Source organism: Triturus cristatus, chromosome 1_1 (genome assembly GCF_964204655.1).
Source record: "Triturus cristatus chromosome 1_1, aTriCri1.1, whole genome shotgun sequence".
Classification (NCBI taxonomy): domain Eukaryota; kingdom Metazoa; phylum Chordata; class Amphibia; order Caudata; family Salamandridae; genus Triturus; species Triturus cristatus.
The window spans coordinates 139,211,960-139,238,890 of NC_140579.1; the positions used below are offsets into that span (position 1 = coordinate 139,211,960).

At 47.1% G+C, this 26,931-nt stretch overlaps 1 protein-coding gene across 2 annotated transcripts; it reads left to right on the forward strand.

Moving 5' to 3' along the window:
- Nucleotides 1–293: 293 nt before the first annotated feature.
- On the forward strand, nt 294–21,468 carry RING1 (ring finger protein 1). Of its 2 annotated transcripts, none has more exons than XM_085620391.1 (7): nt 294–473; nt 2,155–2,258; nt 2,392–2,552; nt 3,268–3,483; nt 15,381–15,674; nt 16,511–16,685; nt 18,224–19,405. In XM_085620391.1, the coding sequence occupies exons 2-7, from the start codon at nt 2,178–2,180 to the stop codon at nt 18,323–18,325; spliced, it is 1,029 nt and encodes a 342-aa protein (XP_085476517.1). In that variant the 5' UTR covers nt 294–473; nt 2,155–2,177; the 3' UTR covers nt 18,326–19,405. The 2 variants fall into 2 exon arrangements, with proteins under 2 accessions (XP_085476517.1, XP_085476520.1); XM_085620394.1 differs by having other exon boundaries at nt 311–473; nt 2,155–2,255; nt 18,224–21,468.
- The last annotated feature ends 5,463 nt before the right edge of the window (nt 21,469–26,931 follow it).

Consider the following 26,931-nt stretch of genomic DNA (forward strand, 5'->3'; position numbering starts at 1 on the left):
AGACAGGTGCTTGGTTCAGGAAAGCCCCGCCCCTTCCGGGAAGTGAGTGACCCGAGCCAATTTTGGTACCGTCAGGGGGTAAGTTCTGTGCTGCGACACGTGCAACCAGAAGAGCACCGTACCCAATGGACGACTTCCATCAGTTCACCCAGCCAATTACAAGCTTTGGTACAGTCTCTAAAGCCCAACTGCCAATGAACAGCGAGGATATCTTTAGCCAACCATGTGACAAGTTCAACATCAACCAATGAAAGAATGATAAGCTTTCCGAACTCTCTTAGAGTATGTGTCCTAGTCCGTGATTGGCTGTGAGACTCAAGGTACACAAGTTCTGGCCCTGGTCACCCAAAATACGGGCCCCGTTACCGGGGCAGTAACTGACACGCGAGTCCGGTCTCGGCACGGGCTGCTCGGAGAAGTTCTGGCCAGGTGGTCAAGCTAGGCGAAAGGGTCAGCGGTCCCTGAGGTGTGAGGTGAGTCTAGCTGTGAGTCCTGGGTCTATCCGGCAGTGTGGTGTTTTAGTTGTATTTATGTAGCGCTTCCTGTTTCCTTCAGGCGTTGAAGCACTTTTCGGCGAGTAGCGTGCTGGAGGGATGGTGGGATCTGAGGGGACATGAGATAACAGTGGGGTCTGAGGAGGCAGTGGCCCCTGAAGGGGAAGTGGGATCTGAGGGGGTCTGAGTGGCCTGAAGGGGCAGTGGGGTCGAAGGGGCAGTGGGGTCTGAGGGGCAGTGGGGTCTGAGATAACAGTGGGGTCTGAGGAGGCAGTGGCCCCTGAAGGGGAAGTGGGATCTGAGGGACCTGAATGGGCAGTGGGATCTGAGGGGCCTGAAGGGGCAGTGGGATCTGAGGGGCCTGAAGGGGCAGTGGGATCTGAGGGGCCTGAAGGGGCAGTGGGATCTGAGGGGCCTGAAGGGGCAGTGGGATCTGAGGGGCCTGAAGGGGCAGTGGGATCTGAGGGACCTGAAGGGGCAGTGGGATCTGAGGGGCTCTGCGGTCTGAGGGGCTTGAAGGGGCAGGGGTGTCTGAAGGGCCTGGCGGGGCAGTGGGATCTGAGGGGCCTGAATGGGGACTGGGATCAGAGGGACTCTGGGGGCTGAGGGATGCTGGTATCTGGGGGGCAGGGGATTCTCAGGGGTAGTAGGGTCCGAGGGTCAGTGGGGTCTGAAGGAGTGTACAGTCGGAGTGGACAGTGTGATCTAAGAGACAGTGAGAGAAGTAGTACAGTGTGGGTGCAGTGAGGTCTGAAGGAGTGTGGTATTAGAGAGAGCAGTAGGATCTTACTGGGAGGCACAGCATCTGAGGGGCCTGAAGTAGTACAGTGAGGTCTGAAGGAGTGTGGTATTTGAGAGAGCAGTAGGGTCTTACCGGGAGGCACAGCATCTGAGGGGCCTTGAGTAGTACAGCGTGGGTGCAGTGAGGTCTGAAGGAGTGTGGTATTTGAGAGAGCAGTAGAAGCTTAGTGGGAGGCATAGCATCTAAGGGGCCTGAAGTAGTACAGTGTAAATCCAGTGAGGTCTGAAGGAGTGTGGTATTTGAAAGAGCAGTAGGATCTTTCTGGGAGGCACAGGATCTTAAAGGCCTGAAGTAGTACAGTGTGAATCCAGTGAGGTCTGAAGGAGTGTGGTATTTGAGAGAGCAGTAGGATCTTACTGGGAGGCACAGGATCTAAGGGGCCTGAAGTAGTACAGTGTGAGTCCAGTGAGGTATGAAGGAGTGTGGTATTTGAGAGAGCAATAGGGTCTTACTGGGAGGCACATCATCTGAGGGGCCTTGAGTAGTACGGCGTGGGTGCAGTGAGGTCTGAAGGAGTGTGGTATTTGAGAGAGCAGTAGGATCTTACTGGGAGGCACATCATCTGAGGGGCCTTGAGTAATACAGTGTGGGTCCAGTGAGATGGCTGTGGGGTCTGAAGGAGTGTGGTGACCGATGTGCAGTAGCATATGAGAGGCTTATCCAGAATGTGAGGTTATTGCTGTGGTTCTGTAAGTGGCATACAATGTGCTGAAGGTGATGTTATTTCTTCGAGTCAATAGTGCAAGAGATGCTTTAGTTTAGGTTGGTTGGGGACACCGTGGTGATTTTTTTTGTAGTGCGAAGCATAAACCTGCATTGTTGCCACATAGTCACTTAACTTGTGTTTTACCTCCACAGTCTCAATAACCGCTGCCCCCATCATGGCCACTCCCGCCACTGCCCAGAGCGCTAGCAAGACCTGGGAGCTGAGCCTCTATGAGTTGCACCGGACACCCCAGGTAGTGTGCAGTGAATAGGGGAGCCAGTCACTGTGCCACATGACCACAGGGTGAGGGGGGTGGGATATGGTGCATGGGGGAGCATGGTGCATGGGGAGCATGGTCTTGCCTTGAAATAATTGGGTCTTGTCTGTAGGAGGCCATCATGGATGGCACCGAGATTGCAGTGTCCCCCCGGAGTCTGCACAGTGAGCTCATGTGTCCTATCTGCTTGGACATGCTGAAGAACACAATGACCACCAAAGAGTGCCTGCACCGCTTCTGCTCCGACTGCATCGTCACCGCCCTGCGCAGCGGGTAAGAAACAGCAGAGAAAAGTCCGTACTCACTCCTTCCCTGCAAAGTAGGTTTGACCTAGGGGAGGAGAATTACATGGAATGAGCCCCACTTTGGATTCCACAATTCTTCGATTTCTGAAATGTGAGGTGGGTAAGAATTGTGGCTTGTGCTGGTGTTGGGTTTGGGGTGGGTACAAAGACCTAAGCCTGGCGTTTTGTCCCAAGACTGAAAATTCCTCCCCCTTAGTCATTTCTAGGCGCCAGGTGGGTTTGTCACTGGTAGTGATGCTGCTAGGCGCTGCTTTCTGCTTCTCATCTTGTATCATTACTACCCTGAGCATTGCGTGAACGCCAAGATGGGAGCCAGGATGTTGCTTAAGGCAACTGGATACCACTAATGCTCCCTTAATTGTATCATTCCTGCTCTACACATCAGTTGGAAAACAGGTGAAGTTGAGAGGGACACTACAAAAACGCGGCCTTGTGTTGCTGCCCAGTGTGCTGTCTTTTGTGATACAGTTTTACCAGTTTTTCCTTTGTGCTTTCTTGGACTTGTATTTCTTTCTATGGCTGAATTCTCTTATGGAAAATACTTTATACCCATTTTCTAAATAAAATCCTTTTTTGGGAATGACACCACTTTGTGTACCTTACTCTGTCTGTTGTGTATCGTTCAGGTCGCCACTGTTCCCCCAAGACTTCAATAACTTTCTACCTTTGGGCCTCTCCCACAGGAACAAGGAGTGTCCTACTTGTCGAAAGAAACTTGTTTCAAAACGATCCTTGCGGCCAGACCCCAACTTTGATGCACTTATCTCAAAGATCTACCCAAGCCGGGACGAGTACGAAGCCCACCAGGACCGGGTTCTGGCTAAGCTGAGCCGGCTACACAACCAGCAAGCCCTGAGCACCAGCATTGAGGAGGGATTGAAGATGCAGGCACGGCACAGGTGAGGAGGGAGGCTGAGCACCCCACATTCTTGGCACAGCACTAATAGCTTTGGATTTCTGACCATTTACTAATGCTTGAGCGAGGTGGAATAGATGTTTTCCGTGGCAATACTTAAGTTGTCACAGGGTTAGATGGACATTTCCACCGTGGTCAGGTGACTGTCGGTAATGCTTGAGATTGAAGCCCACTCTATTTCCTTACAGCACCCATCCTAATAGTGAAGACTTTGCATCATTTAATTAGAAATATAATTTTCAAAAGTGTGTATGCCTGCATACATGACTTTCCTTATCAGTAAAGCATTCAGCCTTGATATATCCATACTGGACACTGACCTGGCGGTCAATGATCTTGTGCTGCAGTATGGTACTGTAGCTAGAGGAAAGAAGTCTGCGTGTCTTATGCACAGCAGTGATATAAAAAGTTGCTGTCCCAGTCCACAAACTAAGTGTTCTGGGTGTTGGAAGATTGTTTTCTTTCAGACATGTGCTCCGGCTCGAGACCGTCATCGGTACTCTTTTCAGATCCCATGGGTAACTTCTAACCGCCGGTATGGTTTTCGATCCCTTTCATCCCTTGTTGATGACTCCAGCTGCACCCGGGCGATCCTCGGATCGATCTGAGACCCTCGTGGAGGCCCTTTTGCTCTGAACTTCTAATTGGTTTCATACTGCGTCACAAGGGTGATTTAATGTACTCCTTCTTAGATGTTGTCCTTGGTGCCTTTCAAAATGTCCACAGACCGGTCTTTACCAGGTCTGTAACCTTTGCCTTTCGCCTGAGTATAACGGGCCTGCTTCCGCCTGGTCGAAGAAGACCTGTCTGTCTGGCCTGATGCTTGGAGATGTCGCGGAGGAGCGGCGTAGAAGCGGTGGGCCTCTTCGGCCCATTAGAGTTTGAAAAATATCAAGCTGAGGCTTCTGCAGCCAACGAGGAGGCATACTCGCCAGAGGACAGGGCCGGCTCCTACCTAGAGGTCGAAGAACCTCCAATAGCTCAACAGGCTGTTAGTACAGACCCTTTTTCCACCTCGATATAGCTCGCAGGCCGAGTAGGCCTCCGCGGAAGTCCGCACAACCACTCTGGGGACACCAGCAGCAGACGTTCGGACCACCAGTGCCCTCGGGCCATGGTCAGGACAACCACCCACTTCGGTCTCAACTCCTAGCTCTGCACCGACCGTGACCATCTCGCCATCGAGTAAAGCTTCAGACATCAGCCCCGAAGTGTTCAGTGTCTAAGTTGACCACCACTGCAGTCGGCGACGAAACAGTCAAGCCACTCCTCGCTCGGCTCCAAGAGGAGATTTATGCTTGACAGAGACATTTGACTATCCATCCTCAGACTGGTCCGATCATCTCGCGGCCACCTGGAACTGGCATACACCCACCAAAAAGACAGCTTTCTTTCCAAGAAGCCCTGAACATAGCCCCACCTCCTAAACAAAGGAAAAGGGCGGACAAAGCCACCAATCAACAACCTGCGCCCCTATCACAAACACAGGCTAGGCTTCCCCACACTCTTTTCAGGGGGGAGACCCTATTCCCAGTTCCCCACAACCAGACCCATGGGAAACGTATGGGAACAACTATCCTGATCTTAAACCAGAGCACATCAAACTGCTCGAAGAAGAGATGCAATCACTCCTTCACAAAGGCGCCATGAGCCGGTACCACCTCAACATCAAGGCGCAGGAGTGTACTTCCTGAACTTTTTAATTCCCTAGAAAGATGGCCACCTAAGGCCCCTCAACCAATACATCCACTCAGAACATTTTAAAATGGTCACCCATTAGGATGTCATACCTCTTCTACAACAGGGTGACTTCATGACCGCTCTCGATCTGAAGGACGCACACTTTCACGTACCAATACCCCCAGTGCATTAGTGCTACCTCAGGTTTGTGGTCAAAGGGTAACACTTTCAGCTCATGGTACTCCCCATCGGAGTCACTACAGCTCACCGAGTGTTCACAGAGTCCCTCAAAGTAGTGGCGGCACTCCTGCGTCGCATGGCATTCACGTCTTACCATATCTGGACGACTGGCTCATCAAGAGTTCCACCTGCCAACTATGCTGCAAACACACTCGGACCAAAAAACATCTTCTACACAATTTGGGATTCACCATCAATGTTGCAAAATCCTACCATGAGCCCCGATAAATTCTGCTTTAATTAGGAGCAATGCTCAACTCGGAAAGCAGGCTGGCCTATACCAATGCCGCAAGAATACAGTCTTTTCAGACACTCCTTCCATACTTTCTGCCAGACGATCGGGTCACAGCTTTTTTCGGGGCAAAAAGGAAGGAAATAAGTGACTGGTACCGGACTTTGGTGTCCTTTGAAGAGAAGAAGGTCAAAGCACCATATGAGACCTGGGATGGTGCTATTCAGATGACGGAGCCGCAGAGAATGTGGCAACGTTCTTTTAAGCTCCTGTATAAGGTGGTTAAACCAGCAAAGCTAAAAAGAAACCACCTTTTCACAGCCAACAGGTTATATTGGACACCATATAAATTGTCATAATTTGTAACAGCTGTTGCTCCAAGATGTCATAGGTGTGGTATGTTGAGCGGACGATAGACATGTTTTTTTAATGCACCCTACTACTGGTCTTCAGTGGAGAAGGCAATACATGAAATTCTCTGCACTAATATAAAAATCAGTTGAACATTGATCATGTTAAGGCTGGAGGATCAGCCGATCTTGTCCTTATCAAAGAATAGGCAGGCCCTACTTTTTTACCTGATTCTTCTCGCTAGGAGAGAAATTTGTAAAAAAAAAAAAAAAAATGGACAGATGCTGTACCACCCCAAGGGTTGGACTGGTTCCAGGCGGTCAAAACTATTTGTGAAATGGACATAGGACTCGAGACCAGTATACACTCTAAGATCTGGGAGGATTTTCTGAACTGGAATGGCACAATAAGAACTTAACCCTATGAGTCCTATGATTACACCTGCATGGAACTAGCAACCAGGTCACTGAACAGGCTGGCACGCAGGACTCTTGGGATACTGCAAATAGCCTGGGGCGGGACAGGTCAGATGTCCGGCTGCAATTAGCAAATAATGGTGTTATGAGGACAAAAAAAAAGACGATCAGGTCACAGCCAGGACAGTTACACTCCATCTAGGCATGGTGGCATCCTGCATTTCCGTAGTGCCCCACGCAAGACTACACATGAGTCCATTGCAGAAATGCCTAGCACAGCAATAGTCTCCAGTGGAGGCTCATTGGGACGATCTAGTGTTGGTCTGCTGCCATACTTGTCGCTTTCTGCTGTGGTGGAACACCAAAAACCTGTTGCAGCGTCTGCCTTTTCTTGACCCAGTTACACAAGCGACCATCGAAATGGACGCTCCTTCTCAGTGTGGGGAGCACATTTGCAAAATCTGACTGTCCAAGGCCACTCGGAACCCACACAACAGGGCCTTCACATCGATTATTTGGAACTCCAAGCAGTTCACCTTGCATTGAAGGCATTCCTTCCCCATCTGGTGGGCAAAGTTGTTCTTGTCCATACCGACAACACCACAGCCATGTTTTTATCTTCCAAAACATGGGGGGGGGGGTGGTTGAGGGAGCTAGGTTTCCATAGCTCTCTCAGCTCGCCTAGCACATCTGGTTGGATCTACATTACAAAATCCACATACTAGCGTAGTACATTCTGGGGGTGCACAAAGACTTTGCCGACCTCCTCTGCAGGATGTGGCGACATCTCCACGAGTGGGAACTCCACCCACAAGTCCTCCATCAGTACTTCCAGCGACTGGGTTTTTCCCCCATTTAGACCTGCTTGCAACCGTAGAAAACACAAAATGTCCAAACTTCATGTCCAGGTTCCTACACTCCAAAGGCAATGCACTATGGATGAACTGGTCACTGATATTTGCCTACGCTTTTGCCCTTCTCCCACTGCTTCCATTTGTGGTTAGGCTACTCAGGTGTCCCTTATTCATTCTGGTGGCACCCTCTTGGGCCCGCCAGCTGTGGTTCTCAACACTTCTGGAACGCTCGGTGGTTCAGCACGAGAGACTCCTGATCAGGATGAATCTTCTCATGCAGAACCATGAATAAATACTGCACCCAAGACCCCCAACTCCCTCGACCTTGTTATATGGCCCCTGAATTCCTAGAATTCTGATAACTCAAATTACCTCCCAAATGCATGGCCATCCTAAAGCAAGCGCTTAGACTCACTAACCGTGCATGCTATGCGTACAAATAAAAAATATTTGCCCACTACTGTTACTCAAAACATAGTCATCTGCTCACAGCTATACAGGACATTGTCTACTACCTGTTGCATCTTCAAACTTGCGGACTAGCATTTACTTCCATTCGGCTCCATCTAGCCTCTGTAGCTGCTTACCTACAAAATAGGGAACCTATTTCCATTTTCAAAATTCCAGTTATCAAAGCTTTCATGAAGTGCCTCAAGAGGGCAATCCCTCCACGGACCCCACAGGCTCCACCATGGAACTTCAATATCGTTCTCACCAGACTTATGGGTCCCCCTTTAAGACTCTCTAATCTTGTCCCCTTCAGATCTTCTCCTGGAAGGTGGTTTTTCTTTTTCCTTCAGCATGTCCGTGAGCTCCTGGCACTAACCCTAGAAGAACCTTTCACGTACATAGGGACAGAGTTGTTCTCCGCACCAAACCTAAATTTCTTCCGAAGGTGATTTCTCAGTTCCACCTGAACCAAGCCATAGACCTCCCTGTTTTTTCCTCCATCAACCAGACTCTGTAGCAGTAAGGGCTCTTCACACACTGGATGTCAAGCGAGCCCTCATGTATTATATAGATGGGACAAAACCTTTCAGAAAGGCTCTGCAACTATTTGTCACTTTCTCAAAACTGTACAAATCTGGCATTGCCAAGTGCATAGTCAAATGCATTCAAACCTATTTTGCTAAACCAAAGCAAAACTTATCTGTCCCACCTAAAGACCACTGCACTCGCAAAAAATGCGTCTTTGTGGCCTTCTTGCCTGCCTGGGGAATATTTGAATAGCTGACATGTGCAAAGCAGCTACCTGGTTCACACCACACACCTTTGCAAAACACTACTATGTGGATGTTTTAGCCTGCCAACAGAGCAGAGTTGGCCGGGCAGTTCTCTGAACACTTTTTCATTTTACTGTAACACCCACAAGTGGGCCACTGCTTTCTAGAGTACTGCTTTACAGTCCATGCATAGCATGTGTATCTACAGATACACATACCTTGAACAGAAAGTGTTAATTACCCAGTAGACATCTGATTGTGGCATATAGTGCTATAGATTCACATGCGCCCACCCTCCTCTCTGGACATCTGTGGCTATTGCAGTTATCTTTCTACCTTACTTTCCTCTTTTGCATGGTCGTTCCTTTATACATCGCTTCGCTTCTCATTCAGTCCTCCCCTGCCTTACGGGGTAAAACAGAGTCGGTGCCCATACACATTACCATCAAGAGGAGGAGTCACTGAATCTCGTGACTCTAAAGACTTCTTTGAAGTAAAACAACTTGCATATCCACCTAACGCTAGATGGCAGGAGTATTCACAGCATGTGAAGGCTACAGCACTACATGCCCAGGATAAATGCCTACTGGGCAAATAACATTTTCCTTTCCATAAATACTTCCTAGAAAGTGAAATTATACTTTAGTAAGTCACCTACTTGCTAGGTTGACCAGTCCTGGTTTACTCTGGAAGGGGGTATCCGTAATCCGGGTGATACTGGGAGATAGTTTTTCTTGAGGGCACCCTTTGAATCTGTAAGCCACACTCTCGCCCTCAGAAGCTCCTCACTTCACTTCAGTGATTTCACATGAGCATTCAGCTAACAAAATGTGTGAGGGAAGTGCATTGAATGAGTGTTCTTTATAGTTTTTTGTTTTTTTGTGGTTTTTGTAATCTGATGGTGTCGATAATTTATGTTTCCAATCCATCAGAATTATAGAGGGACTTCTAATGAGACCTTAAAGTACTTGCTGTCTACTTAAAGCTGTATCTTACATAAATAGTAGGTTTTATATAGGATATGATGGGCAGCTCAAATAAGGGGTGCAGCATAAAACTGGAAGGCCCTGGTATCTTCTGGTGCAGTGATCAGAACCCACAAGATTTAATGGTGCTCTTGCAGTAAAGTACTGCTGGTGAAGTAACATGGATCTTCGTGGACAATATTTTCAAAAAGGTCGGGTTTGTGGATTCTCTGCTTTCCTCAGAAACCTGTGTCCGTGATCTTACTGTATCTCAAAACAGGGGTGCCCTCACTAATGCCCAATAAGATATTCATGCTTTCAGACTAAAATCGCACACCACCACCTGCAGACCTACTATCTGGAACTATGTGCACACTTCACAGCATAAGTATGGCACGGGGACAGATAATGTGCAGTTGACACCCTTCCTGCAAGTTGGCTGGGGCCCTTATGGGACACCACGCAGGATGCCCACGGGAATGGTGGACTGCAGGAAATGGGGCTTTTACAGCATTTAACCCCAGACAACATTTCAGTGTCATCGCTGTGTCGGCTCTTCATGGGTGCTAGTCCAGTATATGCACGTTTCAAACGCTTGTGTAGTTTTTCTTTACCCTAGTCGGATGTCACGGACAATTTATTTTCTCGTGGACATTTTTTTTGTTTTGTTATAATACTAAAGGTGTATTTTTTGTAAAAAATATATATATATATATATATATATATATATATACTAAAGGACCTAGTTTGGGCCCAGGGGTGTTTAACAGCTAAAAATTTTAGCTGATGTGAAGGTCTATTTATGCCTTTTTCCTGGCCCCGGAACTACACTCCACAAAGAGGGATTCTCTTTTTCTGTCGGGGTAGTATATAAAAAAAAAAAAACTTTTAGTCCTAAAAGACAAAAGTTAACCTGTTTAGATTATGAAGGGGTTTACAAGCAAAATTACAACCAAAACAAACGCCCAAAAAACTAGCTGAAAAAAGAGCTGCCGTGTCAGTGGTGGACCATGATGGGATACTGCTGGTGGGCTTTTTTGTAAATAACCAGTGGTAGTTTTCTAGCCTCTGTTGCCTGCGGCCCCTTTGACCACACTGCCATTCTTTCCTATGCCTTTCCCCCCTTACAAAAGGTTTCTAAAGGAGTCTTGCCTCTTTTCTATAAATTGTGAATTTCTTGATTTTAAAATGTGCTTCTTGTTTAAAGAAAATTAGTGAAAATTTGTCCTGCAATAGAGTGACAAAAACCTGTGTGTTTTATTTGAAAATTGACTTTTCAAAAACCGAAAGGGGAATAGCACATATTGATGTAAAGGGATTGAAAACGGGGTTTCCGTCTCTATCTTGTAGTTGTGTTCCTTCTCTTAAACAGTGGAGTGGGATATATTTGGCTGGGTTCAAACTGGAATGGCATGGTGAGCAAAAAAACGATGGATTTAGGCCCAGATCTCTGTACTGGGGTGAATGTATGACATTGTTCTGCATTCTGTCCATCAATTGTTGTTTTTGCAGTTGTTTTTATATTTGAAAGATTACATCTAAATAGAAAAGTCTTTTTTAGGTTTCACCTGAGCCAGCGCATGCGCTGCTCTGCGAGACATTTAGTAAGCGGGTTTTGAAAGTGCCACCACAGGCTTTTGGTGGCCCCAAGCTTGAGTGCACGCGCGCAGCCGCCATCTGTCTTTCCTCCGTCACACAACTCCCGCTTCGCCCCCTCCCCCACCACAGATCGCTTCTCGCGGCCGCTCGCGCGGCCAATGCTTGCATCGCTCGCCACACCTGATCGCGATCACTTTCAATTGCGTGGCGTGGTGATGCCGATTTTACAGAAAACTCGCGATTCCGCTCAAATCAGTAGTCCAATATATCTCTGAATGATGTCCATACTGCTTGTCCCGTCCTATTGCTAGCTATCTGGCCTTCTGTATCTTGGCTGCATTTGGAGGCGTTTGCAGCATTTCCCTAAAACTGTGGTCGTTGCTCGAATCTCTGAATAATTGTCATTGTGTCCTTTCCTACCCATACAGTGGGTGCTCCTCTCTAAGTATCGATTGGGCCTCCTCTTTCATTGGTGTGTCCTGTTATGTACTCAATTTGTCCATTCTCGTTACTTTTCTTTCCGGTGATGGTACCTTTTCAACTTGTATAGTTGCTGGTTAACAAATTATAGTTGTGCTTTTTTAGGGAATGTTGTTTTCTGTTTTTATATAGTTGCATTGTCTTTTCATACTGCTGCTTCATCTTCTTTATGTTTTGTAATATACAGTTGGTAGTTTCTTACAGTTGACATCATTTTTTTTATATTTGTGTCTTTCCATACAATTGATTTCAGATGTTCAGATAGTTGATTTTCAGTGTCTGCTTTTGTCCTTTTATATTGATTTCTCTTCTCATCGTTGTGTATTCTTCTTTTTATTTATTTTTATTTTTTTTATTTTAAATGTTCCCTTTTCATTATTGTCTTATATTTTATTATAGTTTTGTATTTATCTTTGGGTATAGCTGATTAGTGACTTTTCCTGTAATAGGTTGCTTCCTAAGCATTTTTAAACAAGCATTGGCATAGCGAATAGGTCTCGCTTTTGGGACCTTATAAGTATTTAGTTATGCAGCACAATATTCTTGGTGCAACAACATCAACTGTTGCATGGCTAAACCCTTATAAGGTCCCAGAGGCGAGACCTATTGGCTATGCCAATGCTTGTTTGTGTCTTACTAAAGGGGGGTCAACAAATGGTGGTTATATTATAGACTTCAGTATCAAGACTGGGATGATGTCAGAAAACAGAGAGGCAGTCACCGAGCAGTGGCATAAAGAAAACCGACCCTTTTTGGGAATTGTAATCCGTAATGGAACAAGAGCTGGACCACAGAGCGTTGTCGTGGAGACCGTATTCCAAGAGTCCTTAGATTATTCTGAAGCGAATGCGCATATATAATTCCCTCATGCCATAACTGGTGGTAGCCTACAAGTGTGCACTTGTAAACGTACATGAATTCATCACTAACATTAAATAACCTACTTTTCATAATTTAAACGAGACTAGGAAATGATATCCAGACTTTTATCCTACAATCCCTTGCAGGCATTCGTCCAGCATCGAACTAGTCTTGCATTAACAGCATGAGAGCCCATGAAAGGAGCCAGAGGGCTTCAGTCATTCCTGCACTGAGCGCCGAAGCCTCTATGCTTTCTCTTGTATGGCAAAAGAGTGCATCAAAACATTGAGAAACATCTCAGCAATGCTGCAGTTGTGGCGCTTATCATTCAGCTGAAGGAATGGAGAGGATCTCTGACCCTGATCAAATAGCAAAAAAGAAAACCAAAGACAGCAGTACAAAAATTGATGCAGCTGAATCCTCTTCCAGAGGTGGGAAGTAAACAAGCATTGGCACAGTGAATAGGTCTCACCTTTGTGACCTTTTGGCTTTGCCAGTGGTTTTTAAGCAGTGCCGCTCAGCATCTGCGATGCTCTAAAGTTTAAGACGCGGCCACCCACTTCATCCTGTACAGACGCCCACCACTCTCAAAATGATGTGGGCACTTTGTTTTGCCTTTACAGTTCCAAGTTGGATCAGTAACTAAGAAGAATATAAAATGCGCAAAGCATTTAAAAAAGTTTGTTTTGTTTTCAAGACTGGTGGGTGGGGGGAGCGGAAGCAACACCGGGAGGGTCGGGGTGAATATGGGAGCAACTCAAAAGAAGTGGCAGGGACACCAAAGCAACACAGGGGGGGGGGGAAATCAACATGGGGAAGCCTGGACGGGATGCAAAAGCAACACAGGGAGAGCGAAAGGGACTCCGAAGGAATGCTGGTTTGGAGAAAGCAACACAAAGGGTGTGGTTGGGGGAGGCAGTGGGGAGAAACACAGATGAGCACAAGAGAGCTGGTTCGGGGAGAAGCGGTGACAGAGTAACACAGATGCAGGGAGAGAGATGAACACGAGGGAGACGGCTCAAAAACATAAACACACTTTCATGGATTGCTTTACACACAAGAGAAAAGTAGTGCTTGAACAGCAGGCACTGGAAGCAGAGATGGCAGCCCGTCGGAGACACTGTAAAGAGGCGATGCTCCGTAGAAAGAACGAAGGCCAGATTGCTAAGCTGGGACACAAATAGGAAGCCGGCAAATGAGTGTCAAGGAAAGCACACCAATGGTGGGCTCAGAACCCTTCTGGCTTCTTGGTAAGCCACGCTCTGTTTTGCAACAGACTGCACATGGGCTGCCTAATAGGTGCAACCTAAAATTGGCCTCTGTTAATTCATTATTTAATTACCCGGCCCTCGCCGAATGAATCCAGGTGCGTCTGGTTGAAACCAGGGGTTGGACGCAGTCTACACCTCAGCGAGGAGCTGCCTGTACACCATGGAAGATCACTACAAATGTAGGTTTTGTCTTCTTGTAGATGCAGGTTCTCCTAGTATGGTTTCCCTTTCATCGTGTTATTTTGTTTCCATTGTGGAGAATTTGAGAGCATTGAATGATGTTTGGTCTTCGGCAATGTGTCATTCAAACGCTGATTTTTAAACCGGGTGGCTCACTTGAATCCATGTTTACAAGTTCTTGCTCCTATTGGGCCACATGCCAGCCACCCAGTGCCATACTCCTTGCATGGTTTGTACAGGCAAGGGTGTCTGTAAAGCGTTTGTTGGTATCCGTGCCCGTGCAAGAGCGGTGAACACTTCCTGCATATCAGAAGAGCGAAAAATCAACATGAATAGCCACAAGGTATCAGCATGACCACCTCCATGTATGTGTGAAAAGATTGCAGAAATGTAGTGAGCGGTGCTTTGAAAGAGTTACAGGTGTGCAAGAAGGCACAGCTACTTGTTAATTAACTGCCACTTGGTAGGTTTCTAATCCCCAGGTCCCCTCAGGTGTAAATGCTGGAAACTGACAGGTTTTTTCGTATTTTTGGAAGTCTCTTGTATCAACACGGATGAGAACTGCTTTCTAGAGGTAGGATAATCATTGAAAAAACATGATTGACGTCACCTTCATGTCGGTGTTTACCCCCAGCCGGACCATACTGCTATAAAACAAACATGGCAGCTTTGCTGTAGCGCACGCCTCACCTGAGCTCGGGAATGTGAACGTCTGATGCTCCAGATACTTGTACAAGCCTCATACCTGGTGCATGAATATTGGTTTATGGGCACTTATTTCTGTAGTCGACGTCATAGAAGTATGTCTTCGTTGTTAGAATGACCAGTGAATAAGAATTTAAACGCCATACAACAGTGGTTTCCAAACTGCGGTCCGGGGACCCCTGGGAGTCTGCAACTACTTAGAAAATTGAATAATATTAACAGATTAATAAAGTGTATATAAATGAAGAAGAAAAATGTACAATTGAACATTTTTAAGCGTACTGTAAATGTGAAGTAATTCGAAATTGGAGGCTAAAAATTAAATTATTATCCTCTGATTGATTTGCGGGAGCAGTGCAGGTGCATCAAACAGAAGATAGTATGGACAGTTAGTGGCCTCAATTGAATTTAGAAAAGCTCCAACCTTTCTATGAAAATAAATAATTTATATATATTTGCAAATTATATTAAATGTGTAATCATTTGTGTATTTGCTTGATGAATGCTTTTTTCTGTATTGTTTTGCGGTTCAAATCATCATCAGCAGTACTTAGGCCGGGGGTCCCCGGCTTCCAGTAATGATTCAGTGGGGTCCCCGGGTTCCAATAATGATTCAGTGGGGGTCCCCTGGTTCAAGTAATGACTCAGTGGGAAGGTCCCTGGGTTCCAGTAATGACTCGGTGGAGGTCTCCGGCTTCCAGTAATGATTCAGTGGGGGTCCCCAGACATAAGATGTTTGAGAACCACTGCCCTACACTTCTATCCTTCTATTTGCCCTGGTTACTTAATTGAAAGGGATTCCTCTTTTTCTGTTCCTCTGCAGGGCGCAGCGGGTCAGGAAGCCCCAGCATGAGTCTGATAACACTACCTTCAGTGGTGGAGAGGACAACTGCGACAGCCGGTCACACGTCAGCAACCCGTCTGTGCACAGCACTCATGAAGCTGGCCCCAGCCGCAAGCGCTCCAAAGCCTCTGACGAGTCCTGTCCCGACCCAGACCTCTCGCATGAGGGGGAAGCCAGCCCTGAGCTACGGAGCCCTGAATCCAACAGCGAGATCGAGCTTGTCTTTTGCCCACACCCCGTGCTGGTGGAACAGGATGAATACTCTCAGACCAGGTAACTGAAGGGTCCTGCTTGCTCGTCTGCGGGGGCAGCGATTGAGTCAATTAAGAGTGCAAAGAGATCATTGTTTGGTGGGGCCAGGCTGATCCAACTACAAGATAGAGACTGTATTGGGAAGAGGGCCTGTTTGGTCCACTAACATTCGAGAGACCTTGGGGAGGATGGGGCTTGCAGGCAGCTTCACCTGCACTACAGAGATAATTGGGGGTCAGGCTAATTCAACAGCCTATCAGAGACCAAGAGAAACAGGTTGATGTACTAACATTCCAGAGACTGAGTAGTTGACGGATTCACCAACACTCCAGAGATGATGAGGGCCAGGCTGATCCACCAATATTACAGAGACCAGAAGGTACCAAAGACCTGCAGATGGGGTCAGGGAGAGCCCTGCTTATTCACCAACGTGACAGACTTGGCAGGGGTGGGACTGGAAAGGGTGTATGGGGACATCTAACTCACCAGTACTGTAGCAGCTAAGGTTGTCTTAGGCTCATTTCACCATCACTGTGACAGCTAGGGTAGTCCTTGTGAATGGTTCGCCAGTACCGTAGTGGTTAAGCTGGTCCTTGAGGGTCTGGTGGACCAAGAGCCAAGGAAGACCAGGGGATTGATGAATTAGCAGTTCATACTAGTATGAGTGCAGGACTTTTTATATTTTTATTTTTTCATGGAAAACTCCTCCTCTGCCTTGTGTGTGACTCTTAACATAGGTTGAAAGCTTCTCCCCACACTCACCTTTGTGTACTTTGGGTTCTCTTTACGGAAAGGCGCATGGAGAGGGCACACACTTGTGCCCTGCTCTTGGGTGACGACTGTCTCTTTACCCGTAGATATGTGAAGACCACAGCAAATGCAACGGTGGACCACCTGTCCAAGTACCTGGCACTGCGCATTGCTTTAGAGGAGCAGCAGCAAAAGGGGGGCGATAGCGACGGCATCAGCCTTGAGGATGTAAGCGAGAAGCAGTACACCATTTACATCACCACGGCGGGGGGACAATTCACGGTACGTACCCTCTGAGCTGCTTGTCACCACCACAATTGAGCAAATCAGGGTACTTCTGCCCACCAGGAAGGGCACAGAATGTAAGCTCAAAACACTGTAATAGGGAGCAGTTCATGGAATGTACCACTCAGAACTGTATATCACCACTGCAGTGTGCACTTAAGTGTACTTATACCACCAAGGATGGTTCAGAATGTAGCCCAAAAACATTACAGTTGGTCAGAGTGCACGATTTATGTGGAATACAGCTTGAAATCACCATAAAGGGGGAGGAGGCAGTTTAGAGCATGTACGCCTCTTGAAAGCCATGAAGAAAGACGCAGGATTCCATTCTAAATCACAACCATGGGGGGTCGGTTTTGAGTCTGTGTATCTGTTGAGGAAGTAGGAAGAGTAAAAGCGATATATACATTATTTTGTAATCTCTGCAGGGTGTGCAGCTTTCATAATGCACACCATCAAAGAGGCATTGAATAATGGCACTGCAAAGCCCGAAGGCAGCAGCCAGACGGCACATACCCCAGTAACCACTTCAGGCAACAGAGAGAGTAGGGAAAGTAGCTGGGTACACCCTCTATGCTGGGAGCAACAAAAAACTCGCCCGACGGCTGCAGACCGTTTGGAACTCGACAGCCAGAATCACTCTCCGCCTCCCCATCGCACTCCCATCACACCACACCTGCAGAAGCTCCACTGGCTCCCCATTCACAAACATGCGCAATTTAAACTCCTCACCCACACTTTCTAGGCACTACATGACACTGGCCCAGCATACCTCAACAATCTCATTTCCTTCCACAAACCTTCCATACTCCTCCGCTCTTCTGGGCTCCTACGTGCACAAACCCCATGCATACGGAAAACCAGAACTGGCGGTCAAGCCTTCTCCTGCATCGCTCCTAAAGCATGGAACGATCTGCCACTACACATAAGAGCCGACTTCTCATGCTGAAAACCTGGCTTTTCGAGTAGTCCCATTAGGCCCTAGGTGTGCCTAGACTCACACCTGCTCAGCACCAGGTTACCCTCCCAGGTGATAGTGCGCTCTACAAATCTGCATAACAGAACACATGTTTGTGACAACCGGGGGAAAGGTATTCCATATCCTCATCCGGCTGCGGTGCAGGAGGGCAAATGCACATCGCACACCTCTGCACCGATCAGGAAACTCTTTGACGTGATTTTACTTGCCCTCTGCCTCTACACTTTATGGTGACCTTTGTAGGAAGGGTCAAAGCAGGCCAGCCTTGTTTGTGGAGAGCCACATTTGTGCCCTGTCCATTCTTCCCAAATGAGGCTGTGTAGGTCCCAGCAATTCCACAAACGAGAAGAGTGTAGAGGGCCCTCATCCTCATGGCAGCACAGCTTAGGAAGAAGAGGTGATGAACCCGCATATCCAGCAAGAGAACAGTTAGTATGTGGGCAATGGAGGTTCATAGTTCACACAGATGATTGATCAGAAGTGGGGCTCTGACATCGCGCTCTATTGTTGACTTGTTTGTCTTCCTCTCTTCTTCCTGCCCTGGGGTGACATGCAGACGCTGAACGGTTCGCTGACGCTCGAGCTCGTGAACGAGAAGTACTGGAAGGTGACGAAGCCCTTGGAGTTGTACTACGCTCCCACCAAGGAGCAGAAGTGAACAGTCCTCTGTCGCCAAGTCACACTGTGCCGCTGCCTGCAAAGCGTGGGCAGAGATCATTGGCTGGAGAGGAGGCTCTGTGCGGACTGGTTTTGCCTTACTCAACGTTTGTAATATAAAAATACTTTTGTATATAGCTTCTACACATCTAGCTCCTGTACTGGGTGCTGCCCTCTACTGGAGGGTGGCTTTTTCTTTTGACACAGTTTGTTACGCGTTTTGTAATGTACAGTTTTTATTCTGGGGTTTGAGGAAAGGAGGAGGGGGCATTCCTTATTTCTAATATGGAGGAGGAGGAGGGTGGACCTTAGAACTTTTAGGGAAACTGTGATGTCACTTCTGACACTGTGGGGAAATGTCTAAAGGCAGGGATGTCACTTCCTGAAGCTCAAAGGAAACATGTACAGGCTGTGACGCCTTTCCCCGCTGCTAAGAATATTTTGAGGCTGTGATGCCACTTCCTGTAGTGCCAGGTAAGACTTCCTTTTTAAATGTCTGCAGTATCAATGGCCGCTGCGTCTCAGGCCTGTGTATAAGCTCACTTCCTGCTGCTCACTGGAAATTTTGGTGCCTGTGTCCTAGCTTACTGCTGCTCACATGGACTGTGTCAGTGAATGTCACCCCCACCACCCTTCGAGTCAATTGTGTGTCGCTTCCTGCAGCTCAAGTACACAGCATGGAGTTTACTCTGTTACCTTTAAATGTGGGGAGGGGTATCTTGTCTCTTATCCGAACTAGTGTGGAGACAGTAGTATAGCCTACCACCCCTCTAAGAAACACTGTAAAGTCCCTTTCTGCTGGTCAGTTGAAATGTGTTGAGGTTGTGATGCCACTTCTGCTCTTCACAAACATGTATTGCAAGTTGTCACTGGCTGGGAATGGGGCAGTAGTCTCCTGCGGTCTGGAAACAGGATGGCACAGGGGGAGAGGGTAACATTGCTGCCGCAGTCCGTTCGCGAGCTAATGTTGGCTTTAACATTCTGAAGCTGTTTGGCACCTTGATGCAATTCACTGCGTTGTTAAGACCTATTTTTCTGCTGCAGAATTGTTTCTTTTTAAAAAAACAAACCTCAGTTAAGCTAATCCGATGATCCTGTTTATTTTTTCTAACACTCTCCCTTTGCTTTCTCTGGTTCTGCTGTCTTCTACTGTCTGCTCCTCCCCCCGCTGATGACGTACAGGGAGCTGCCCATTCTGTTCCCTAATTGATTTTTTTCAAATTATAGTTCGGTGGCAGCTCCGTTGCAGGAGTTTCCCCTCTAGTCACCTTGTCTTCAGTTATGTGAACTTAATAAGACTTCTAGAGCGCATTGGCTGCCCCAGCAGCGGGGCATCCCAACATTGTACATCGGGAGAGGCAGGGGGACCTTCAATCTGGGCACTTTCTGGAGTGTTTGCAAAGGGAGGCAGTAGAAGATGATTGTCATGTCTGTCAGAAGAAGGAATGATGTGCCTTCATTCTTGATGACAGCCCATTAACGTAAATTGGCTAAAAAGCCATGCAGACTCTGCATACAATTGTACCTCCCACTTGCAAATTTAGCCCTATCTCTGCCCCAGAGCTTCCTTCTGTAATAGCCCCCAATGATACATCAGAAGCTGGAAGATTCTACCGTAATCTCTTAAGTGGTGCCCAGGACCAGCAAGAAAGAGTTATTCTGCGAAGATTGGTTTCAGTTTTGAGTATTGCCACAAAGAACCTGTGAATCTACCTGGAAACCTACTCTGCACAAGGACACAGACTCCACCTAGGACGTACTCCTGGATTTGGACATGCTTTCAGCGTACTGCGCAGCTACATGGATCTCAAAGGTAATCAAAATCTACATCAGAGAAAAGGAGGTTACCACAGTCCATATAAAAGAGACACCTGGTCTCGAATCGATTCCCAGTGACCAGACTGTTGGCACCAGTACTGTACCGAAGATCCGCAAGACCGGTTGTATGAGAATAACTTGCTTGTGTATCGGTCTTGCAAAAAACACACTTTAAGTTCTGCTCTGAGTAAAGCCAAACATTTCCCTAGTAACTTGTGCTTAACAAGAGATCACAACTAAGTTAAGCACTCAGCATATAAGGTGTTTTGTTGCAAAAATCATTCTTTAGCTCCAAAGGGCCAGAGGTGGCCATGCTAGGACCTTGTGGAAAAACACACATTTTATGTACAGAGTAAGAAGGCCCCGTCTCTGGGAAGTGCCTCAATGCTGGCATCATGGATGCGAAGCAGAGCCGATCCCCAAACTCACAAGGTGTCTCTGGCTTAGGGTACATATTTACAGCAGGAGCAAACTCTAGACCTACATGGACTGGGGTATGGCATTGTTTCAGAGTATCAAGGTCCCTTTAGGTATCAATGTTGAAAATACGTTCTTGATGGTGTTTCTACCCTTGATTTGTCTGGTTATCATCAGGCAAAACAGTGATTAAACCGAGCACAAGAATTGCAAGAAGCTGTTATATAAATAGTTTTAATTGAGGAGAATGATTATTCATGTGTTACTCTGTCCAAAGAGTTGTATATATAAAACAAAGGAAGTGCAGCCGGCAGGAGGAGCATGCCCATATTCTTTTTGCAAACCGGCTTTATTGACAGACTTTAAACAGGCAAATACTTTACAACATTTATGAATTTGGCTTTTTTTCTTTTCTTTTTCTCTCGAAGTTTTATATAGCGCGAACTTGACCCGAAATCAGGTATCAGGCGCTTTACATGAACACCAGTTGCGTTACATGAGGACACATTCATTTTTTACATGAGGACACATTAATTTTTGTTAGGCACGGGGAGATTAAATGATTTGCCCAGAATCACAGGATGTTGACCGTCGTTGCCGAGACTGAACCCGGTTCCCCAGATTTGAAGTCCACTGCCCTAACCGTTATGCTACATCCTCTGCAACACGTCTCTGTATTGAAATAAGAAATAGTTTCTTGCTCTTTTTGCCACCACCTTTGCGCCGTCTTCACACTTTCTCAAGCAGTATGTGTTCACTTATCACACTGAGCGATCACTGTAATTATTTTTAGTGTTTTTGTTTAGCGAATAACTCGAATTGGTTGGGTTGGCCTTTTTGTACATTAATTGTAAATGAAACTACATTAATGGGTATTCTGCTAAATTAAAGAATTTATTTTCAACAATACCTATATGGACCTTGTTACTCCAGCTCAGGATAAGAATATTCTGTAGAATCCCACACACCCATACTAAAACCTGTAGACCAAAAATCAAGCGTAGGCAACCAAACCAGGGGATGACTTCCAGAGAGTGACCCCGAAGGAATGTTTGCCCCAGGAACAGGGATGGTCTCACGAAGAGGATCAGATCCCTGCAAGAGACGGACCTTGAAAAGTGGTTTGGCTTAAAGAAATGATGCCATGTAAGACTACAATAAAATCTTATGCAGGGCACCAAGGAACCTCAGTGCTAAGATAAACACAAGTGTGGAAGAGTTTTGGTGTCAAAAGGGGCCAAGGCTCAAACTGCTAATTTATTTGCTGAAAAAAAATCATCAGGCAAAGAAGGGTCGTATTGACCTAACAGAGGACATATAATGGTCAAATTACCATTGCAATCTAAGAGTAAGAGTTTTACGTTTGTAGAGGTTGTCGCCCAAAATTGGGACCCTTCCAATTCTAAAGATGGCAGACTACAACTGATCACACAGGACAACAGTGCAGTCTTCAGTCAGGAGCTCACATTAGAACCCCGTCGTACAAGATGAAGCAACTCCTAGCAGGAACACTTGGCAGAAGAGGAAGATGATGTGAGTGTATTTATTGGGGAAGGGTGTCAGCTGGAAGTAGGTATAATTAGGGCATCCTGTAGAATACAATGTCCTCATATCTGTGGTCAGTAAAAGGGCAGCTTTCCAGTACACGGTTGTGATGCAAGAAGGTGATGAAGCTCTATCAGATCTATCAATCACTGCCCATATTTAAGACCACCCCTAAGGGTTCTCTTAACACCTTCAAAGCTGCAGTTCAAACAAGAGAGGGCTGTTATGGAGGTGAGAGACCGTTTTAAACCTGCTCCACTGGACCCAATATTCATTTAAGGACGTCCATAGAGACTGGTCATACTAACCGCTTGGAAATAGCATTTATGAAGGGTACAAGAGAGCCTTGCCTCAACAAGGAAAACAACTGAACCTTGCATGCAAGTGTGTCCAGTGGGGGCAGCAACCCTGATGCTTTGCCAGTTTACCAGCTCTACTCAGTAAATTTGATAGGGGTCAGTGGGAAAGAATAGAATAATTTCTTCAGCACCTCCTTGAGTAGCATTGTAGATTGGGCCAGAAGATAGTTCAGGACGGAAAGGCATGTGTTGCTGTAGATCAGCATGCTCTGCATACTCCTACCATCTAGTTTTGGGATTCGGACATCTCTGAGTTGTTTTTATTCAAAGACCTCTTTCGAGTCATGAGGTATACTGTGACTCCTCCCTTAGTTGGCAATGCACATGGGCCCCTACTGCATATTAGAAATTTTTTGGTTTTTTCCCCCCTGCCATAAATTTTGGACGGGTACCAATGTGGCTCCGAGTTTGTCGAGTTATCTTGCTTTCCGTTTGGGCCTAACTAGTCGATTCGACTACAATGTCAGTACAAAGTCTCTACTTGCCTGTGTTTCTGAATGTGGCTTCTCGGACACCAACCTATCATAAATGCCTAACCGGCAAGGCCTCAAGCCCTCTTCGGGGTTGTTTGCCTCTGTTGTTAAGAACTTCTCTGTTGAGAATGTGTGCGGAGTGATGGAAAGGATGCCCTCCGGTGTTGTCCTCAATGTCATGCAAAATTCCAGTGGAACGATCACCATGAGGTGTATAACCTCTTCTTTTCTCCTGAGCACGACAACGCAGCGTAGAAGGCCTTCCTTACCTCCTGCTCGAAGACTCTTCAGTACCAATAGGAGAGAAGGTTGGCACATCAGAGGATGCAGCAGCAAGACGCCAATGACCCGCTCGATACCTTAGGGGAACATTCCCCTCTTGACATCAAGGAAAGTGAAGAAGCTGGCCCCTCGGGCATTCTGCACCACCAGCTGTCACCCAGCCCTAAGGCAGTGTTCTCTTCCAACCTCGAGGAAAAGGAACAAGAAGCTTCTATCACCTCCGTGCCTTCTGGACCCCGGACAAAGACCTCAAACAAGGCTGAGTATGTTTGTCACCAAAACACTCCTAAGGTCTCCCAAAGCCTCTGGCTTCTCGAAGCAGAAGGCCCCTTCGAAACCATCCCTGGCCCTGAAGCCAACGTTGGCTCCAAATGCCTTGAGGGCTTCTTTGGTCCCCCAAATGCTTCTTTGGTCCCGCAACACACTGGGTGCCAAAGACTCTTTCCGCAGTGTACTCCGAGGGCTTGGAGCAGCCCATCCTCCAACGTTTCCCAGAGAAGTTGGATGCAAGACAAAAGTATCTGTTTATACATCCTTAAACTGGGAAGATTTCCACAAAAATGGCCCCTTGGTTCACAGAGACTTTGCCTCACGAGAAAGTTGAATACTGACGAAGAGCTCGCTTTGGAGCCTTCTCCAGCTCCTCAGCCAAAGAGACACAAAAACAGGAACACCAGTCGTCTTCCATATGCACATCCTTCTCCTCCACATCATCCACCCACTCCTTCATCACTGCACCGTACATCCCCATCTCTTTACACACCAGAGGGTTCTCCTCACTCCTTACGCGAAAATGAACCCTTTTAGCCATGTGATGCTCTGTTTGATTCAGACCCATGAGACTACTACAATGTCAGTCCCCTCTTGCCCCAGGGAGATCCTGACTAAGATCATTACCTAGTTAGGCCATCACCCCAGATGATACCACAGCATATCATGAGCTGATACAGAGGGCGACTAGATTCCACAAGGTGACCATGCATGTCGTCCACAAATAAAATGACTTCTTGAGGAAGACATTGTCCAAGTCCAACAGAACAGTTTAACTCCTCCCCATTTTGAAGGGTATACTAAAGTCCTCCACATACCCCTTGAAGGAACAGGTTAAGGCAAGGGTGGTAACTCCCTGGGTAGACAAAAATTATAAACCCTCCCCCCAGTAACCCGCCTTCCATCAGGGGTCAGGTCACTCCTAATTCCCTTGTGTAACACACTGTGTGCAAGCGTGTCAATGCTCGGCTCGCAGGCAGTGCAGGCCTACCCAGCAAGGAGGTTAAGAAGCTAGACCCTGCTGGGAAGAGGGTGGTGATAGGGGTGGCTGCACATTGGAGGAACGCCAATTCTGTCGGCCTGCTCTCCCGATAAAAGAGAGCACATTGAGATGAAATGCAGGAGCTCATCCTGCATCTCCCAGAAGAGTATAAGAAAAGGAGGGAGAAGTTGGTGACGAGGGGGGAAAGACCATCTCCAATGCTACCATCTGCTGTGCCTTCGTGGTGACCCCACGTTCAGAGGGGTTAATACTAGTGTTGTGATTTGATGATATGCATGGCTACTCATCTTGGGTTTTAGACCTGAGGTCCAACAGGATCCGCTCAATCTGCCTATCAGAGGCGAACACCTCTTCGGCCTGCAGGTTGACCAGGTGCTGAAAAATATTTTTTAAAAGGGCGTGGAAACCCCGAAAGCTATGGGTGCCTTTCAGTCCTCAACAAATAGGGTTCCTTTGGAGGCACCACTATAGGGCAAGCACCTAGCCCACCTCCCCAGACTCTACTGCCTCCTATCGGAGGTAGCAGCAAACCGATCTCCAGTAGTCACTGCGCGGGTAAACCAGGGGTGCCTATAGATGCAACAACAACAGGGGCAGGGAGATTCTGGAAAGGGGCCTCCACTTTCAAACCAGGGAATCCCTTTACCATCCTCCTGATCACATAACACCTGTGGTGGGCATTATGCAAGATTTCCTCCCTCGTCAGGAAATCATATTAGCAAACTGGGTCGGTCCGCAACTACTACTGCCTACAACTTCTCAAACCCCCTTTCTCTCCCTACATATTGCATCCTTCAGACCCCACTCTCAGTAGGGAACATTTCAGCCTTGTTGAAGAAGAGGTACAGGGACTCCTTCAAAAAGAGACCATAGATCCAGTGCCTCTTGCCTTTGGAGCAAGGGATTGTACTCTCTTAACTTCCTAATTCCCCTGAAAGACGGATCCCTCAGGTGCATCCTGGACCTCTGGCCCCTCAACCTTTAAAACCTCTCCGAACACTTCCATATGGTGACACTGCAGGATGTCATCCCTCTGCAATAAGTCACGTACATGGCGGCTCAAAACTGGAGGACGCATATTTCCATGTATCTAGCCAACCAACACTATCTGTTCTTCGTGGTAAGTGAGAGTACATACTGGTTCAAAATACTTCCATTTAGCGTTACCATTGTCCCATGGGTGTTCACCAAGTAGCTGGCAGTGATCACTGCCAACTTAAGGAGGGGAGACATTCACATCTTCCTCTTATCTAGACGACTGGTTGATCAAGAATGCAAGCAGACAGTGTTGCTTAGCGCATACCCAGGCACCCATCTCGCTTTTCCACAGCCTCAGGTTCTCCATAAATGCCACCAAATCCCACCTAGAGCTACTTCGGATCCAATCCTTCTTAGGGGCAGTACTCAGTTACAGGCAAAGCCTATACCAGCCTGCAAAGGGCCTCTGCATTTCAGCAGCTCATACCTCCGTTCGGTCACCTTGCAGTCAGAACCGAACCGTGACACGCTTCCTATATATCACCATGGCCTCTCAAATTTGTCAACACATTCACCTGTTGCAGCAGTGCCTAGCGGTACAATGGTCACAGGTGGAGGATCAGTTGGAGGATCTAGTGTTGACAAAGGTCACACAACAAAACCCTCTGCATGGGTTGAACAACAACAACTTGATGCAAGGCAGGCCATTGCTAGACCCCATTTCACAAGTCACCATAACCAGACACCTCTTGGGCTGGCATCAGCAGAGCCACTACACCAACTACCTCAAACTCGTAGCGATTTGTCCCTCTCTCAAAACCTTCCTTCCACTTTGTCAAGGCAAAGTAGTCATAGTCAGGATGGACAAAATGACCAACATGTACTACCTACAAAAACAGGACGGTACTCACTCTCTCCCTGTTAGCACAAACCTTTTGGCGCTGGGCGAAAAGCCGATGCATCAACAAGTCCACGAGTGAGAACTCCTCCTACAGTTAAAACCTTCATGAAAGGTCTCAAAAGGGTCATTCCTCCCAGGGTTACCCCTGCCCAGTGTATAAACTTGTAAATGTTTGAGCCCGACACTAGATGGCAGTAGTATGCAGAGCATGTGACTCTACAGTACTACACACTATGAACAGATGCTTACATGGTAAGTAAAACTTTCCTTTTCCAACACCAGTATATATTATGTGCTGGTTGTAAGTGATACATCTCCTAAGCAAGCTAACACTTCGATGTGGCTCCAACTAGTAGTCATAGCCGCCTACATGTAAAACAGGGAGCATTCCTCCGTCTTCTGCATACCCCAGTTAACGCCTTAATGGAAGGTTTCATAGGGGTCATTTCTCCCAGAGTTCCCCCTGCCTGAGTTTGGAAACTTAACATTGTCCTCACCGGACTTATGGGTCCCACATTTAAAAACTCTTGCCATCTCCAGTGGCTTTCCTAGAAGATGGTC

Bases quoted from the DNA above. Each gene is read 5' to 3' on its own strand.
- RING1 (XM_085620391.1), top strand. From the start codon at position 2,178: ATGGCCACTCCCGCCACTGCCCAGAGCGCTAGCAAGACCTGGGAGCTG. The intron at 2,259-2,391 runs GTGTGCAGTGAA...TCTTGTCTGTAG, and splicing joins TGCACCGGACACCCCAGGTA to GAGGCCATCATGGATGGCAC. The intron at 16,686-18,223 runs GTACGTACCCTC...GGTGACATGCAG, and splicing joins CGGCGGGGGGACAATTCACG to ACGCTGAACGGTTCGCTGAC.